Below are 15,970 nucleotides of genomic sequence, written 5' to 3'. Positions count from 1 at the left end.
GAATTTACAGGGTAGAGGGTGGTGTCATTTACTGTCATTTATGTATTTATTTAATTACGCCTGTGTTCATAAAAGAAGACTCGCCAGCCAATCAGGACTTGCAAATGGATTCCTATTACTTGGTCATTCAAACCAAATTCAAACCATTTATTTTGTTTCTAAGGCAACAGTTTAGCACAACTTCTGGAGGCTCAGTATAAATGAGTTTTAGATGAAGCACTTTTTGTCATTAATGATACTAACACGATAAAACCATGGCATGTCCGTGCGTATCCTTCTGTGTCTGGAAGTTTGGTTGAATAGCGGCTGCGTGATAACAGGGCAATTCCTTGCAAGCTCAGATAGGACATACAGCATACATGCTCAAGGTCTATTACACCACAGGAAGCAAACTAAATTAAAACCGATTTAAAAAATACAGATAAGCCTGGGAGCTGATCAACGTAAGGGTATCATTATTCTTCATGCCTGAAGTGACCAGAGCAAACTGTATTATATTTAGATTCCAGCAGGTGTCCCCCTGTTTCTCGGGAACTACGCTTTGGATGTGTGTTCCCTTCTATCTTCTCTACCTTCTCGTTGGCGTGTAGTTGTTGCTAAGGACAACCAGAGAGCGTCTGTAAAGCTGTACACAAAACTGAGAAAGGCATGGGACACCCAGAGAACTTGTTTATTTATCTGACTTTAAAGTTTTGATTGTCACATTGAAATAATTTGTTGCTTGGCAGTAATTACGCGTAGTTGTTAAAGTATTGTGAAAGTATTTGCTTTTTAAGTTAATTTATTTACTAAAACTATTGTCTTAAGATAACTCGACGTGCCGGTAGGATTTGAAAAATATTACGTTTTTTTTCTTTCTTTTTTTTCTTTTTCTTTTTCTTTTTTTTTTTTTTTTTTTACAGTTGAAATCCAGGGATAGCTAGCGGTACAGAGCCGTAAAGTGGTTTATAAACATAACATTTTAGTGGGTGGAAATGCCTAAAAAAGTAAAAAGTCCAACTTCATCTGTAGGCGCTGCGGTAACAGGTGGGAAACAAGGATGGGAGTCTGGGCTCATTGGAGCACAATTTGAGGAGGTGAGATTTATTTATTTATTTATTTATTTATTTATTTATGTGATTAATCAAAACAACGTATATCGAGGCGGTGTTTTATTTGCAACAGCTTGTTAATACAAAGGTGGGAGGGGTGTTCTTGGGCAATATAAATTGATCTTCTGTTTTAACATTTCAATCTGTTTTAAATTGTACCAACACCATGGCCTTAATTATTTATTTGAGCAGCCCAGAACCTTTTCCATCCAGGTATTTAATTGCTTAATTAACCCTAAATTGTGGGTAGAATTGGTATGAAAGAGTGACAAGTGAGTACCACTGATATATCCCACTGATTAGCTTAAAAACCACCTATTTTTAAACTTCCAAATTGCTTGTAGCAGTTATTTTTGTGGTGTAACACTGCCATCTTGTGGTTATCTGTTTTGCAACACATGGTGATTATGCAACATATTGCAGCAAATATGAAACAAGCAATAAATATTTTACTTACTGTAAATTAACACAAATAATAGGAACAGATTAGGAGAAGCCATAAATAATGTTTGTTTTCTTCATGGCAGGACTGTTGGAAGGTCAATGTTTCTTTTGTTGTTGGTGAGAATTTGGAAGATGAAATATACATTAAGGCGCTCCTGCCACCTGTGCAACAACCTTTGCGGAAGCTGTTTAGTGTGGTGTCATGGGATGGAATGCTGCAAAAGGTATTATTTCGTGTTTCATTACGGTAATTAAGATGTAGGCCTATTGCATTCTGAGTTTGAGTTTTAATGCAAGGCAAGGGGGTCTATTTAATTATCTAAACACAGAGGAATCTCTATACTGCTGACCTAAAATGTATAAACCTGATTTTTCATTGACCTAATGTCATTGTTTTCACTGTTTTATTATTGTATGTAGTAATGTTGGGTCGATAAATCACCCAGGGGACAACTTCCATCTGGATCAAAATATTTTCGATTCATCACTGTAGATCATTAAGATAAACCCCAATGTATTATGATTTATAGGTGTGAACTCATGTGAAGCTGTGTTTTTCTTAGACAGTAAATGTGGCCATTATGAAGTATATAAACAAATAAGTCAATGAAATAGAGTGTGGATTACAAATATAGATACACTGTGTTTTAAAAGTCAGACTCAAGCAAAAAAAAGTAGTAAGCAAAAAATTGACATGTAATCTGGTTGCAATTGACTCCTCAGGTTTGTATATACTGTAGATTGATCACATATACATGATTACTTACAGTACAATACCATGGTATTTATTTGATCCACCTCTCAGTTTTATGATCACTTTATATCAGATCAACGTTGATGCCACTAGCTGAGGCAGGAAATTCAGTCGAATCGCATGCTGTATATTGTGGCGCTGTTCTTTTGCTATGGTTTACAATTATTCTAATCTAATCTAGTCATGCATAAACTTCTCTCTTTTGGTTCAAAGTACAAAAAATACTTAGTTCCAATTTAATTTTCAGGTCTCTGGCTTTCTTTAAACTGAAATGGTTTTCTTATTTTTTCAAAATGTTCTCACCTCTGCTTTAACAACTTTGTGTATGAATTGCCTTCCTGGTGCTGTATCTTTACCAGAGTTATAGTTTGTGTTCAAAGTTTTTCTCCATGTCCTTCTGTCATAATCAGAGACCCAGCCTTGACACTATACTGTTTTCAATCTTACATCTTCGCTGGATAAATCTAGATTGCTAACTTTAACATTTTGAACACTCACTCATTATAAAGTGTTCTCACAAATGACAAGCAATCTGAACTAGATGAATTCACTGTATAAGCAACTCCATTAAAAACAATATAATGCATTTTAATATATCAAATTGATATATCCGTAAACAAATGTTAAACAATGCTGGTCTTGTTTATTTCTTTTGTTGCTGGATTTTGTCTATTTTTTATAACGTTCTGAAGCTGAAATGGTTGTGACAAAGTTATACATTTTTGTTATATAATTCATGGTATATATATATATATATATATATATATATATATATATATATATATATATATATATAGTATTAATTTAATAATGTATTGATTTAATAATTTATTTTCAGGTCAATGAACTAGGAAACCCAAAGGTGAAGAAATCGAAGGATTCACCATTGTATTATGAGGTAAGTCTCTTTCCCAGTTTGTTGTCTTCATATATGTAATGACCCAAGTTCTGTTTATTTAAAAAAAAAAAAAAAAAGGATTTATAAAATAAAAAGGATAAAATATTATGAAACTATTACATGTCAAGTGATGTGTTTATTCAGTTATTAATGGCAGATCTAGAAAACAGATTTACAATGTCTGGTTATTTTAATGTGCAGGTTGAAAGACACACTGCTCTCCAATCATAAACTACTATAAATAACATAAGTCATAATAACACAAATCAATCAAGCTGTTTTTAATTTTTTTTTTAATGATTTGGAAGAAAAATAGGAATGCAAGAGCTCTTGCTCTTGTTTCGTGTTGCTGGGAAGTATCAGTTTCCTCGGTTTCATAACCTGACCAGCATCGGTTAATCATCCTAAGAGCAACGTATGCAAACTGCAGTGTTTCCCGAAAACCATCGTCACTCCAGCCGCTCCTCAACGACTTCTTGAATTCACTACGAGTCATCTGGCGTAATCTTGACATGTTTGTGGCAGTTGTAATGCACTGTGGGAACGTAAAGACAGAACTTAGCAAGTGCTGCTATTCAGAGGATAGTTGCTTTGAATCGTTAGCAACACCACAAACACCTTTGTAGTCGGCTCGTTGCAATACAGTTCACATAAGCGAAATCGTGCTATTTCTTGCAACCCTCTTTGCCTCACAGAGGACCAGTGTTTGACACTTTTACTTTAATTGCAATGTCCTACTTATTCATTTTTTTTGTTTGATTCGTTACGTTATTTTTTAATTTATAGAATAATGTATCCTTGTTTATTTCTATCTCATTTTGGGTCAATAAATTTCGTTTTTTTTACTTCTTTTGTCTGCATTTTCAACCAGCGGTGCATTAACCGCTTGATTTACAATAAGACTATGATTTATATTTAGGCTACTCCATAAATTAGTTTTAAATGTGTTTCCCAACAAAGCCCAGAAGCTATTCAAATCCTAACGATGCACGTAAACACCACGAACAAGGTGCACTTTCACATGGGGTTTTGGGAAAGACACGTCAAGAGAGACTGGAACGTTCACCGTGACAGTGAACGCCAAGTACAGTATTACTTCGAATTAACTTCATCCTCAAATTAACGCCTCACTCAGATCTGGCCTCTAAATCACTGCAGGAAGAGCGATTAAAAAAAAAAAAAAACCTAACAAGAAGTGCTCTGAATTTTCTGTTCCGTACCACATCATGGATCATTATTGCCGTGTTAATTGCTTAACAATGTGGGCAATAATCCTTACACTGTCCGTGCACTAGAACGGACATTTTGAAAAGGTCTGTGAAACAAACTTTAAAGTTATGCGTGTAAATAGTTGTCAGGGTGTTAACAATGAAAAGAAAAATTACCGGTACATTATTTAAACAGTTGTAGCAACACGTGGGGGCGTATAATGCTATAGTTTTTGGAACCCCACTACTTACTCTTTAACTTGTCTGTGTTATTTTCCCCTTCCACTTAACTTAAATAAGTGGTGTTCTAAATACAGCAAACTTAAACCAACCCTTAACACTACATCTGTATACTACAGTGGATATAAGCAGATACCAGTATTTTTAGAGCTTTTCTACCTATGTATTTCTTCTCAATTGAAATTATATATTCAATTATTATTATTATTATTATTATTTTAATATCAGCTTTGCACCATCAGTGACCATTAATAATTAAGTTAACAATAACTTACTGATCTTTGGTTGAATTCTTTGCTGTAGATGTGCCAGTTTATTAGTCATCCATGCTGACATGGTCAAAGTCCAAAATAGTTGCTATAATTTTATTTGCTGCCAAATTTAATATAATAAGCTACATAAATATTTAGTATCAGTTAATGTCCCATCTCAATGGGCAGAAAATAAAAGATTATTGTAAAGAAATCACCTTGACAGGTGAGTAACAACCATTAATGTAATAGCTAACCGATAATGTAATAATACTCTAGAATGTAATAATTGTTTCCTTATAATGTAATAATCACCAGATAATGTAATAACTTAACAAACAATGTAATAAAAATGTCTGCCCTATAATGTAGTAATTTCTTTACGCATAATGTAATAACTCAGCTTGCCTGATAATGTAATAACTGTCATGCCACCATTTCAAACCTGCCTCGATGAGTCATCCATGATCTCCAAGCATTTGTCCATGTAAATCTGATGATCTGTGACTCCTGTATGCCTTATTTAGGCATATGGGCAAAACTACAAAAAGGTACAAATCCTCTGATAGTGAAAAACAAAAACCAAGTTGTTTGTAACTAACAAAAACAAGATATTGGCGTACATGGTCAGAGGTGTTTTTCTGTCCATGCTATAGAATGGTTATGAGTACATTAATTATGTACGTCATGATGTCCGTTATTATTTTTTGAGATTGTTCTTAAATATTTGCTATGTATTCAAATCAAACATCATGGAGACTATTGATTGATCCAATAAACTTGTGGTCAATAATGTTTTTTTTCAAAACATACATTGACTTAAGGTTTTTTTTTTTTTTTTTTTTTTTTTTTTTTAACAAAACACTTATGTTTTCATGAAACACATGTTGAAGGTTTATAAATGAAAAAGACTACCTAAGCTGTTCTACTTCAGTTTCAGTTGTCTGTATCTATGGCCATCCATTTCATCCCTTTAATATAGTTAACAGCTAATAAATACACACATTGTTATAGCCTATATAATAAACCATCATGCAAAATGTTGGTCTACAATACAGGTTTATCATTGAAGGTACACATAATATTACAGCTCCCCTAGTGGTTGCTCCTGTCTTATTCAGCAAATACCTCATTAGATTTCCAGGCAAGAGTAATACGTCGTTGACAACCATTTGCAAAGTATAAAAAAAGATATCCCTTTCATGTGGCATTTCCTCATTTACCGATAGATAGATAGATAGATAGATAGATAGATAGCACTGCTGGAATCTATAGGTCTAAGTGTTTATGTTGTTGATAAACAGAATCAGCTTTCATGTACCATGACAGATTAGTTTTCAACATGGACAAGTACACACTTCTTCTGTGGAAGTATGCAAACAGCTAATTTTTTATTAAGCTCATATATCATCAGAGCAAATCCAACTTGTAAAAAACAAACAAACATGTTTTTCTGAGAATCTTTCACTACACATGAGTGTGTGCTTCCTGCAAAAAACATGCATTAGTGAAGGTAAATAAATGTATTTCTGTTTACCCCAGTAAAGTATTTTCCTGAATTGAAACTAACATAGGTTCTTGGATAGCAAAAAGACATTTCAAAAACATTTTATCACCACTTACTTTGTACCACTACTTTGGTATAAATATTCCATTCTTGGTTATGAGGGAAAATATTACAAAGGCATGACTACCAGAGAACTCACAGAGTGAGAGGGACCTGTTCCAAGACTGTGAAAAAGTGTTCAATGCAAGAGACTTGAAGAATGAAATAACTTTATAATTTGTTTTCACAGTAATGGGTGAGTTACTGCTCTGTAAGGAAAATATCCCAGGTGTCAGTGAGTAGGAGGGAAATCTAGTGCCAACAAGCTATAAAACACAGTAATAAAAAAGTCAGATATTCACATGTGGACAGCTGCATATTTCATGGACTGCCTTTATTTTATACATGTGTACTAAAATGAACACTTTGCCTTAAAGGGAAAGACTCTGCTTTGAAGAAAACACTGAAGTTCTTGTTCCCATTGTACTGTCCATGCTGTGAAAACAAGCAGGGAGTTTATGATCGGTCTCCAGGACATATCCAATGCCACAAAAAAAAAAAAAAACATACTTCAAATATACAACCATACATTGTGCTGGATTAGCCAAGTCAGTCACTTTTGGGGTACAAAGCATTATTGTCAATTTTAAGGGGTTTTTTGTTAGTTTTGATTAATGGGTTTTGAATTATCATGCTTTTTATCTAATATTGAATAAACACAACACAAAAAAGTATTGAACTTATAATGTTAAAATGATTGGGTCTGAATTAATACTATTAATGAAAACAAATAGAAAAATAACTGTGTGCAGTAATGGCCATGATACATTGTGTGTGTATGTATTTTTTTAAAAGGTGACAGAGGTTGCAAAACTACTTCTCGATGCAGGAGAAGAGCTGCCTCTCATCCTTGTCGGAAAACTACTGAAATTTTTGTTGTTGGCAACAAAACAGTATGACCTGCAAAGAAGAGTAGCTGAAAATAAAGTAAGGACTCACTGTATTGCAATTGACCACATAGCGCTGACCACTGTCATGTTTAGACAACAAGAAAAATAAGTTGTTTGGTCGCTTCAATACACATTATTTGCATACTGTTATTTTTTTGCTTTCTGTATCTGTAAAATTAGAGGTTAAATGTATTCTGTGCAAAAACAAATTGCATATGGGGTGAAAGGAGTGTTATTAAGTTACATAATAAGCCTAATGAGAAAAAAATAAAGTTTAAATGCAAACTCTCAAAAAAGTTACAAGAAATGGATGTCTACAATGATTTATTTCAGCATTTTTTTGCAAAACTCCAAAAATGCTAATTCAAAAGTATTCATACCCTGACAAGGAAAATGAAATAAATAGCTAGTTGTGGCACCTTTTAGCAATAATAACCTCTTTTAAACTGATTAGGATATTTGTCAATGAGCTTTTGGCATGATTCTTTAGTGATTTTTTACCTTTCTTCAACACAAAATTGTTCCTGTTCATTCAAATTCCAGGGACTTCTCTTGTGCACAGCCTTCTTCAACTCATTCAACTCATACCAAAGATTCTCAATTGGATTTAGATTGGGACTTTGACTAGGCCATTCCAGAACCTTGATTTTATTCTTTTGAACGTCCAGTTGTGCTTTAAACCAAGTTTTGTAGCGGAGGGTTTCAGATGATTGGCCAATATCTTTTGGTATGCTATGGAATCCATTTTACCATGTATTGGAACTACATTTCCTGTGCCATTAGAGGATAAACAGCCCCATAGAAGGATATTACGACCTCCATGCTTGACAGTAGATATGGTGTTCTTTTCTTTGTACGCCTCACCAGACTTTCTCCAAACGTAACAACTATCAGCGTGACCAAATGGCTCGATTTTTGTTTCATCACTCCACAAAACCTTTGACCAGAACTCATATCCATCATTCAAATGCTGTTTTGGAAACATTGATTGTCCTTGTGACATTTTCCTAAGAGTGGCTTTTTCCTTGACCTGCGACCATTGAGACCTTCACCATGCAATACTTGACCTATGGTTGAAATGGAAACCCCAGTCCCACTTGCAGCCAATTCACTTTGAATATCTTTGGCAGTCAATCTCAGATTGTTATTAACCTTCCTCGCGATTCTTCTACTTGTTCTTGGTGAAAGAACCTTCTTTCTTCCAGACCGAGGGAAGCATTGTGACAGTACCATGAGTCTTGTACTTCTTGATGAAACAATAGTTGAAATTGGGATACTCAAATGCTTGGAAATCTTCTTGTATCCTTCTCCAGCTTTATGACAATAAGTAATGTTCTGCCTAACGTCTTCAGATAGCTCCTTACTTTTTCCCATATTGGCTTATTGGTAATGACAGCAATCATCCTATGCCTAACCTTTTTATACTCTCCAAGAATATTCACCTACAATCCAGCATTTTCTAGAATTAGGTTCTGCATTATCATATTGAAAGTTCTAGTTCTTGTAGACAATACTATCAAAGCATCAAAGGGTATGAATACTTCTGAATTAGCATTTTTGGAGTTTTGCAAAAAAAAAAACTGTTGAAATAAATAATTGTAACTGTAACTTTTTTCCTCATCCATAAAAGCAAAACTTTTGCTACAAAAGATTTTTCCTAAAATTCTTTGTTTTCAAGAAACTTCTAGAAATTATAAATTTCCATTGAGGTATGTAAACTTTTGACTACAACTGTGTGTGTGTGTGTGTGTTATATATATATATATATATATATATATATATATATATATATATATATATATATATATATATATATATATATATATATATATATATATATAAATTATTAGTATTTGTTTTTTTAAAAGGAAAAGTGTTGTGTACCATAAAGTTCAAAATAAAAAAGAAAAGGTAATGTAGGTACACGAAAATGTGAATAATTTATAAAAAAAATCAATTACATCAGGGTGTTTCGGACTGCAAGTCCTTCTTCAGCTGGATGGAAAAAGCAGTGCGTAAACAAACTTGTAGTCCGGAACATTCTGATATAATAGATTTTTTATCAATTATTCACGTTTTTGTGTACCTACATTACCTTTTTCTTTTGTAATTATACACAAATTAAATAAAGCAAAGGCAGAATATTGCAAAATGCATTTTCTGTATAATTATAATTCTTGAATAACAACAAGTTTACTGCACTGTTTACTTTTCTTTATAAACAGCTGAAGAAGGGCTTTTGCCTGTGTACATTTTTTAAAAACCTTTTTCTTTCATATGCCTTCAATTATGTAGACTGCAGTATATATATTTGTTTTTTTCCTATTGTATTTCCTGTGGTATATTATAGGAAACTAGTGTTTTTGACAGTCTTATTGTATTTTATATATGCCTGTCCATATCTTTGTCTCTCTGTGAAACTTGAGTTCCAACATAGTCATAAATTTAATATGTTTACTGTAGTTATCAGTAACTTATAGCCTTGTGAACTGTGGTCCATATTACATATTTGTAAGTGACTTCCATATGGAAATAAATCTGTTTAACATGCTTATGCTCTGGCTTGTAGTAAGGTGTTATTCAGAACTGCAGACTAGCTGAATTATCTGCACTGGCTGCAGTTTAAATAACCAGTCTCAGTCAAATGAGAGGCAGGGTGGTCTTGTGGTTGGAGAAAAAGACTAAGAGCCAGATTCTATGTTTGAATGACAGCTCAGACACTGACCCAACTTGTGACTTTTGGCAATTCAGCTTCCTCTTGGGTAAAGGAGTGAAATCCAACTGTGAAGAAAAAAATATGTTTTATCTCAGTTGTGGTAAATAATTTATAAAGAAGATTTGGACAATTTTCTTGTAAATACATCTGGATTCCAAAACAGAATGATTTACCAGAGAAACATCATCTGAGACAAATCAGTGCCTAGCTTCCTGTGTAAACTACTCTATAAATAACATTTCCAGATTTACATGGATGACACAGCGATACAAACATTACCTGTGGAATATTTCTAATGACGATAATCAAGCACGATTGGTTGTTTGGCAGTATGGTTAGAAAATGTATTGCTTTAATTTCAATTAAAATGTAATTAAATTACATTTGAAACGCAAGACATTAAATCAACAATATTTTTCAAGCTACTGCCAATTGTGGGGGTACTTGATCTTATATCAATAAAATTAATCAATAGCTTGTACAAAGTGTATAGTTTAAAGGGAATTGCTCATATTTATAATACAATATTGTGTGTGTTAGGTTGCAGAACAGCTGGCCAAGGGAAAGACTGCAGCCCCTTCAGTGAAGGATAAATCTCAAACTAAATCACCTGGGAAAGGGGACAAAGGGAAGAAAGGTCCTGAGCTAGCTGCAGTGAAGAAGGACACCAAACTCAAACTAAGAGGAGAGGAAGAAGACACCAGTAAATGTATAGGTAAATGTTCTTGTTTTTAGTACTGAGGAGGGCTTACATTCTTTCTGCTGGATGTTCAGAATAGAATAACCTGCTTATAGACAGGTGGTCTTGATGGTCATTTTCAAAATATAACACATTTTAATCTTACAAATTTTCTAAGTGTTATATACGGTTTTACTTGCAAGGTACGTGGTATACTCAAGTAATAGTATAGTATACTATGTGTTCTTGAGTGGTGGTTGTTATCTTATAGGGATGTGTCCCAAGGCCATGTGTGCTACAGTGTATACAGGGTATGTACAGTATTATGCACTAAAATTCTTTAAAATGGTAAATAATTCACTATGATAACTGTAAACTTTACAGACAGTGTTTGCCATCTTTCTTAACTTAAATATGTTCTTTTTGCATTAAGATGATGAGCCAGATGACGGTCCCCACCACTATATTCTTGTTGTGGGCTTCCACCACCCTCAACTCCTGGTCATGTTGGCTGAGCTGGGGGTTTATGTGTCCAATGTCATTAAAATAACCTCGGAAAGCTATGAGTCTCTATTGACACATGAGGAGAGTATGAGTATTCTTCAAGCAGATTCTAAACTTGTGCCAGAGGGTAAGTGGATTATACTGCCTACTGAATTACTGTATATGCTCTCAACTAACTCTCAACTAAAAACCAAGTTCCCAGTTAGTGTAGAATAGATTTCCCTTAAAATTCCTTTACAGTTAGGTCCTGCATGTAGAGTAACAGGAGGTTTTTCTTCACAGATTCACAAACTATAAATTCTAACTTGTAAATTTACTACATCAAGATTCTAGTGATGCATGCCTTTCTTATGTCAATCTTCTTTATTGTATATTTGAAAAAGGTGATGTTTAAAAAATATATATGAACTGCCTCTTTATGTCCATGTACAGTTCTTGAAGCCCAGAAGCTGAACAAGGAAAAAGAAACTAAATCCCTAAAGATGTTTTGGAAGTATCTGGAGCCTGTGTTAAAAAATAACAAGTTTGACTCTCAACTTTCTGATACTGCCCGTCTCCATTATGTGGTGAAGGAGTCTATCTTACCCCAGGAGTGGAACAACAATGCAATGATGGTTAGTAAATCCTTTGTCAGTGTAAAGTACAAATAAAAATGGTTGATGATCAATTGAAGACATAGCATCCATGAGCATATGTTTGTCATATTCTTACATATACATATTACAACTGTATGACTTGCAGTCTTAAAGTACATGATGAACAAAATAATTCCAGTAAATCTTTCCTAATATATATTGCTATCATATCGTTGATATCAGATATTCCTAATGGGTAAAAAAAAAAAGGTAATTTATTTGAAGCTGTTGGAGAAAAATATGTATTACATGCGCATTGCTGTACTTCCTAGAGTCTCGTGGAGGAATTAAGTCGCCGTTGAAAACATGTCAGTCGTAGGCAAAGCGGTGATTGGTACTCAAACATGACGTCACGTTTTTAGGAGTTTTGTTCTTTTAAAGAAAATAAATGGCAGACATTTTGAATGTTTCGGTTTTTAAATAAACAATACGTTCAGAATTGTTTTTTCTACAACTGCTCAAGCTCCCAGAAACAGCTCACGCGTGGCAGATGAGTTCCTTCAATGGGAAGTGGAGCATGGAAAAGAGTACAAGATATGATCACCAATATTACTGTTTACAAGTGCAATGGAAAACATGTCATTAAAAATCAATTACATGGTTACTTTAACATAATATGTGCCCCTTTCATATAGGAAAGTGTGAGATCTATAAAGTGATGGTAATACATATTATATAAGATTTACTGAAATTATTTTGTTAGCTAGATGTACTTTAAGGTGTATTCCCAGTAGGGATACTGCTCTCATGCTTTGAGCTCTTTTCCTTGTCTTTTCCTCCTTTTTCATTTTTGGATGGAATTTCACATATCGTAGTTACAGATTTTGAGTAAATAGTGTAAAACACTGGCTCTTTCCAACTTTCAATGTGCATTAACAGTTCATAAATCTGAGCTGTATTTACACACATTTCTTTTTTTAGGTTCCAACTAAAACATATATCATTTGGGAACATTAGCAGCAATACTGCTTTTTAGGAAAGAATGGTTTACTTGGTGTTTGCAAGGCTTTTAGATCTGTTGCCATTATAAAAAAAAAAAAATAGATTTATGTTGCAAGGCTTGTTTCTGGGAGGATGTGCGTCAAACAGTCTCTATGCTTTGTGCAAAGTGAATCCTTCCAAGTAGGCCAACAGTAGGCCAAAGGCAAAAAAAAAAAGATTTTAAATGTGAAACACTTCCTCTTATACTAATATTTAACTATGATTTAATACATGGTAGTGTTTTGAGTATATATTATTATTTTCAAAGGGACTCTATTACCATTATGTGATGATAAAATCTAACTTATTTTGGTGGGTTGTAGAAAATTAGTGGAGTCAATACCATCTTTTATTTGTCCAAAATATGGCCGCACCTGGTTTCTCCAAATATAAATTGCTTATTTTGTAAAATGTTCAAACCCAAAGGCAGCACTCCAAAAAGTATACCTCCCTAACACCCATATAAACACACAACACACATTAGTAATAGTAGTCGACTGTGTAGATACATTTTTACCACAAGCTTATAGGTAAATTAGATCTATAGATAGTGTTGGGGGATTTGTCTATGTGGTGCAGATTGTTTGCAAACAAGATTCATTTTTAATTTTTTTTTTTTACATTTTCTATCCAGCTTTGTTTTGGAACCACGATGTTCGAAGATATTGCATGTCTGATTTATGATTCCCTTGATTGGAGAAGGCAACATCAGAACTATCTCAAAAATATGAAACTAATCAATGTTCCAGCAGTATCTAAAGGAGGTCAGCAAAGACAGCTCCCCAGTGCTGAGGTATCTCTCTCTCTCTCTCTCTCTCTCTCTCTCTCTCTCTCTCTCTCTGCTTGTAGGGTCCACAAACCACAAGTGTCAATTGAATAGCTTAACAAGCATAATAATTGATTTCTTTACAGTTCCCTTACTTTTGTATGACGTTTGTCATCATTCTGGTCTCTAAGTCAGGCTTTACATGTCTTTGATATTGCCCTGGATAAATCAAGTTAGTGAAGCCAGCAGAGCTAAAAAGGTACATGTCACATGATTTGAATGGGATGAGGCTTATTCAGTGCCCAGTAGTTAAGGTTCTCCAGGCAAGATCAAAGATAGAGTTTAAAATGACAATAACTAAATATTAGAGCAACAGAATCACTCATAGCAAAGTAAAAAAGTATATTTATATGGATGATAGCAATACTTCAGGTGTTCTTGTTTGTCACTAGGATCAGTCTGTCATCTCAGCAGCACCCACACCAACTGGAAAAAAGAAAGCAATTGCTGAAGATATTCAGCCACCAGTACAAGGTAACTCCTGACTATTATGACATTACCTCAATCTGTAATCTGATTGGCTAGCCACAGCTATCAAAATATGAAATAATACCTGATTTATTACCAGCTAGATAATTGACTGCTGTGGTACCCTACTGTATCATTGCTAACATATTTCAGTGCTGCTAACAAATAGTCTACGTCTTTTTAAATCCTACCACATTTTATTATATTTATCTCAGCTTTATTTAAAGCCACTTAACTACTTAATTATTGCTTGTTTTCTGTTCTATAATAGAGACTTGTATCCTAACTACTGAAGTCGATATGAGGTGTTACAACGACTTCTTGAGCCTTATTCCTCCTGAGTGTGTGTCTGTCCCTTTAATTCTTCACTGCATGCTGGAACAGGTTGGTGGAGTAAATGCATGATCTGCATTAGGTTTATAATGCTTAATACATACACATTTGTAAAGACCCTTTTACAAATACTGAAAGAGTTTATGTGTACTGTATATACAGATTGTGTGCAATATACCCTAGTAAAAGTATTCTTTATCGTGTACTGAAAGGGCAGAACACAAGAGTTGTGCATTATACACAGGGTGTGCATTATTAACAGTGTTATATTCTATAAAGCGGTTAATTAAGGACATTATTCTTGTACTCTTGTTTAGGTTGTTGCAACAGAAGAAGATAAACCTCCACTGAGTGAAGGAATCTCAAAACCACGTGCTGATGGATTGGACCAGAGCATTGTGAATTATATGATGTCAAATGTGCTGAGTCTCGCAATCTCAGAGGAGGAAAGGAAGGTAAATTTAAAGTCTCAATAATTAGAACTGTATTTTTCACAGTAAAAAAAAGAGGCATAAATGTTTAGCTGAAAAACAGTACATGCTATTTTTTTATATCCACCTTTTAAAGACATTCTATTTTTACCATCAGTGAATTATGTAAAAATAACAAGATGCCCATGAAATGACCCCTTTTGTACTGGACAGAATGACCTTTAGCAGAAATATTTCCGATCTTTGATGCAGCTGGTGTCTTTCTCGTTGACGACATTTTTTAGAAATAGTGCAGTTCTATGCAGTGAGTTCAATCATGCCCAGAAGCCAACTAAATCGGCTCCAAGGTTCCTAAATGCAGTGTAACAGGTAGTGCATCAATAAGGCAAAAGTTTGCTGTATTTATTTGTTCTATTCGTTCAGAAATGGGAAATTTCCAAGGCACTACATATTATACGGCAATTTTTTAAATCCATGATAACTGTAAAAAAAATGCAGGCTTACCCATAATCAACAAACAAAGACCATTTAAGAGTAGATGTGTGTATTTAAGATTATTTTCCATAAGTCCTTTATATTTAGCAAAACATTCTTGGGATGTTCGGCACTATGCCTGTAAGACCCCTCGCCTCATTCAAGACATCATTCCTGTTTTAAATGCACAGCCAACATGACCTGTGCACATAATACAATCGGGAACGTGAGGAAAAGAATACAACCAAGCATGCTGGTTGTGCCAACATTTGACCACTTTTTCACAGAAACTACAAGAAGACTTTGATATTCAAAAACAGAATCATAAAAAAGAACCAAAATACCCGCTGCTCCTGAGCTGTCACGATGAAATATCTCTGAGATTACATCAACTTGCTCAGGTAAGTTATCTGAATTTAAATTATTACAATTTTTAATATTTTTTTGTGTTTACAATAATCCAATGTTACCTGAGTATAGTCTTTTTTTATTAACTTATATTTTGTTTTGTTTTTTATTTGAAAAATTTGTCAATAGAACG

General features: G+C 34.0%; 1 protein-coding gene across 1 annotated transcript in view; it reads left to right on the top strand.

Annotated features, from left to right (window-relative positions):
* Nucleotides 1–542: 542 nt before the first annotated feature.
* Nucleotides 543–15,970, top strand: part of spag17 (sperm associated antigen 17) — a 44,295-nt gene continuing 28,867 nt past the window's right edge. The window contains exons 1-12 of the mRNA XM_034010607.3: nucleotides 543–1,076; nucleotides 1,619–1,759; nucleotides 3,128–3,187; nucleotides 7,288–7,419; nucleotides 10,639–10,813; nucleotides 11,211–11,408; nucleotides 11,714–11,895; nucleotides 13,532–13,690; nucleotides 14,116–14,197; nucleotides 14,463–14,575; nucleotides 14,842–14,979; nucleotides 15,717–15,830. Of these exons, the coding sequence (XP_033866498.3) occupies nucleotides 975–1,076; nucleotides 1,619–1,759; nucleotides 3,128–3,187; nucleotides 7,288–7,419; nucleotides 10,639–10,813; nucleotides 11,211–11,408; nucleotides 11,714–11,895; nucleotides 13,532–13,690; nucleotides 14,116–14,197; nucleotides 14,463–14,575; nucleotides 14,842–14,979; nucleotides 15,717–15,830 (1,596 nt within the window). The 5' untranslated portion in view covers nucleotides 543–974. The remainder of the gene's footprint in view (nucleotides 1,077–1,618; nucleotides 1,760–3,127; nucleotides 3,188–7,287; nucleotides 7,420–10,638; nucleotides 10,814–11,210; nucleotides 11,409–11,713; nucleotides 11,896–13,531; nucleotides 13,691–14,115; nucleotides 14,198–14,462; nucleotides 14,576–14,841; nucleotides 14,980–15,716; nucleotides 15,831–15,970) is intronic.

Source organism: Acipenser ruthenus, chromosome 8, assembly GCF_902713425.1.
Source record: "Acipenser ruthenus chromosome 8, fAciRut3.2 maternal haplotype, whole genome shotgun sequence".
Taxonomy (NCBI): domain Eukaryota; kingdom Metazoa; phylum Chordata; class Actinopteri; order Acipenseriformes; family Acipenseridae; genus Acipenser; species Acipenser ruthenus.
This window is presented reverse-complemented; position numbering and strand designations above follow the sequence as displayed.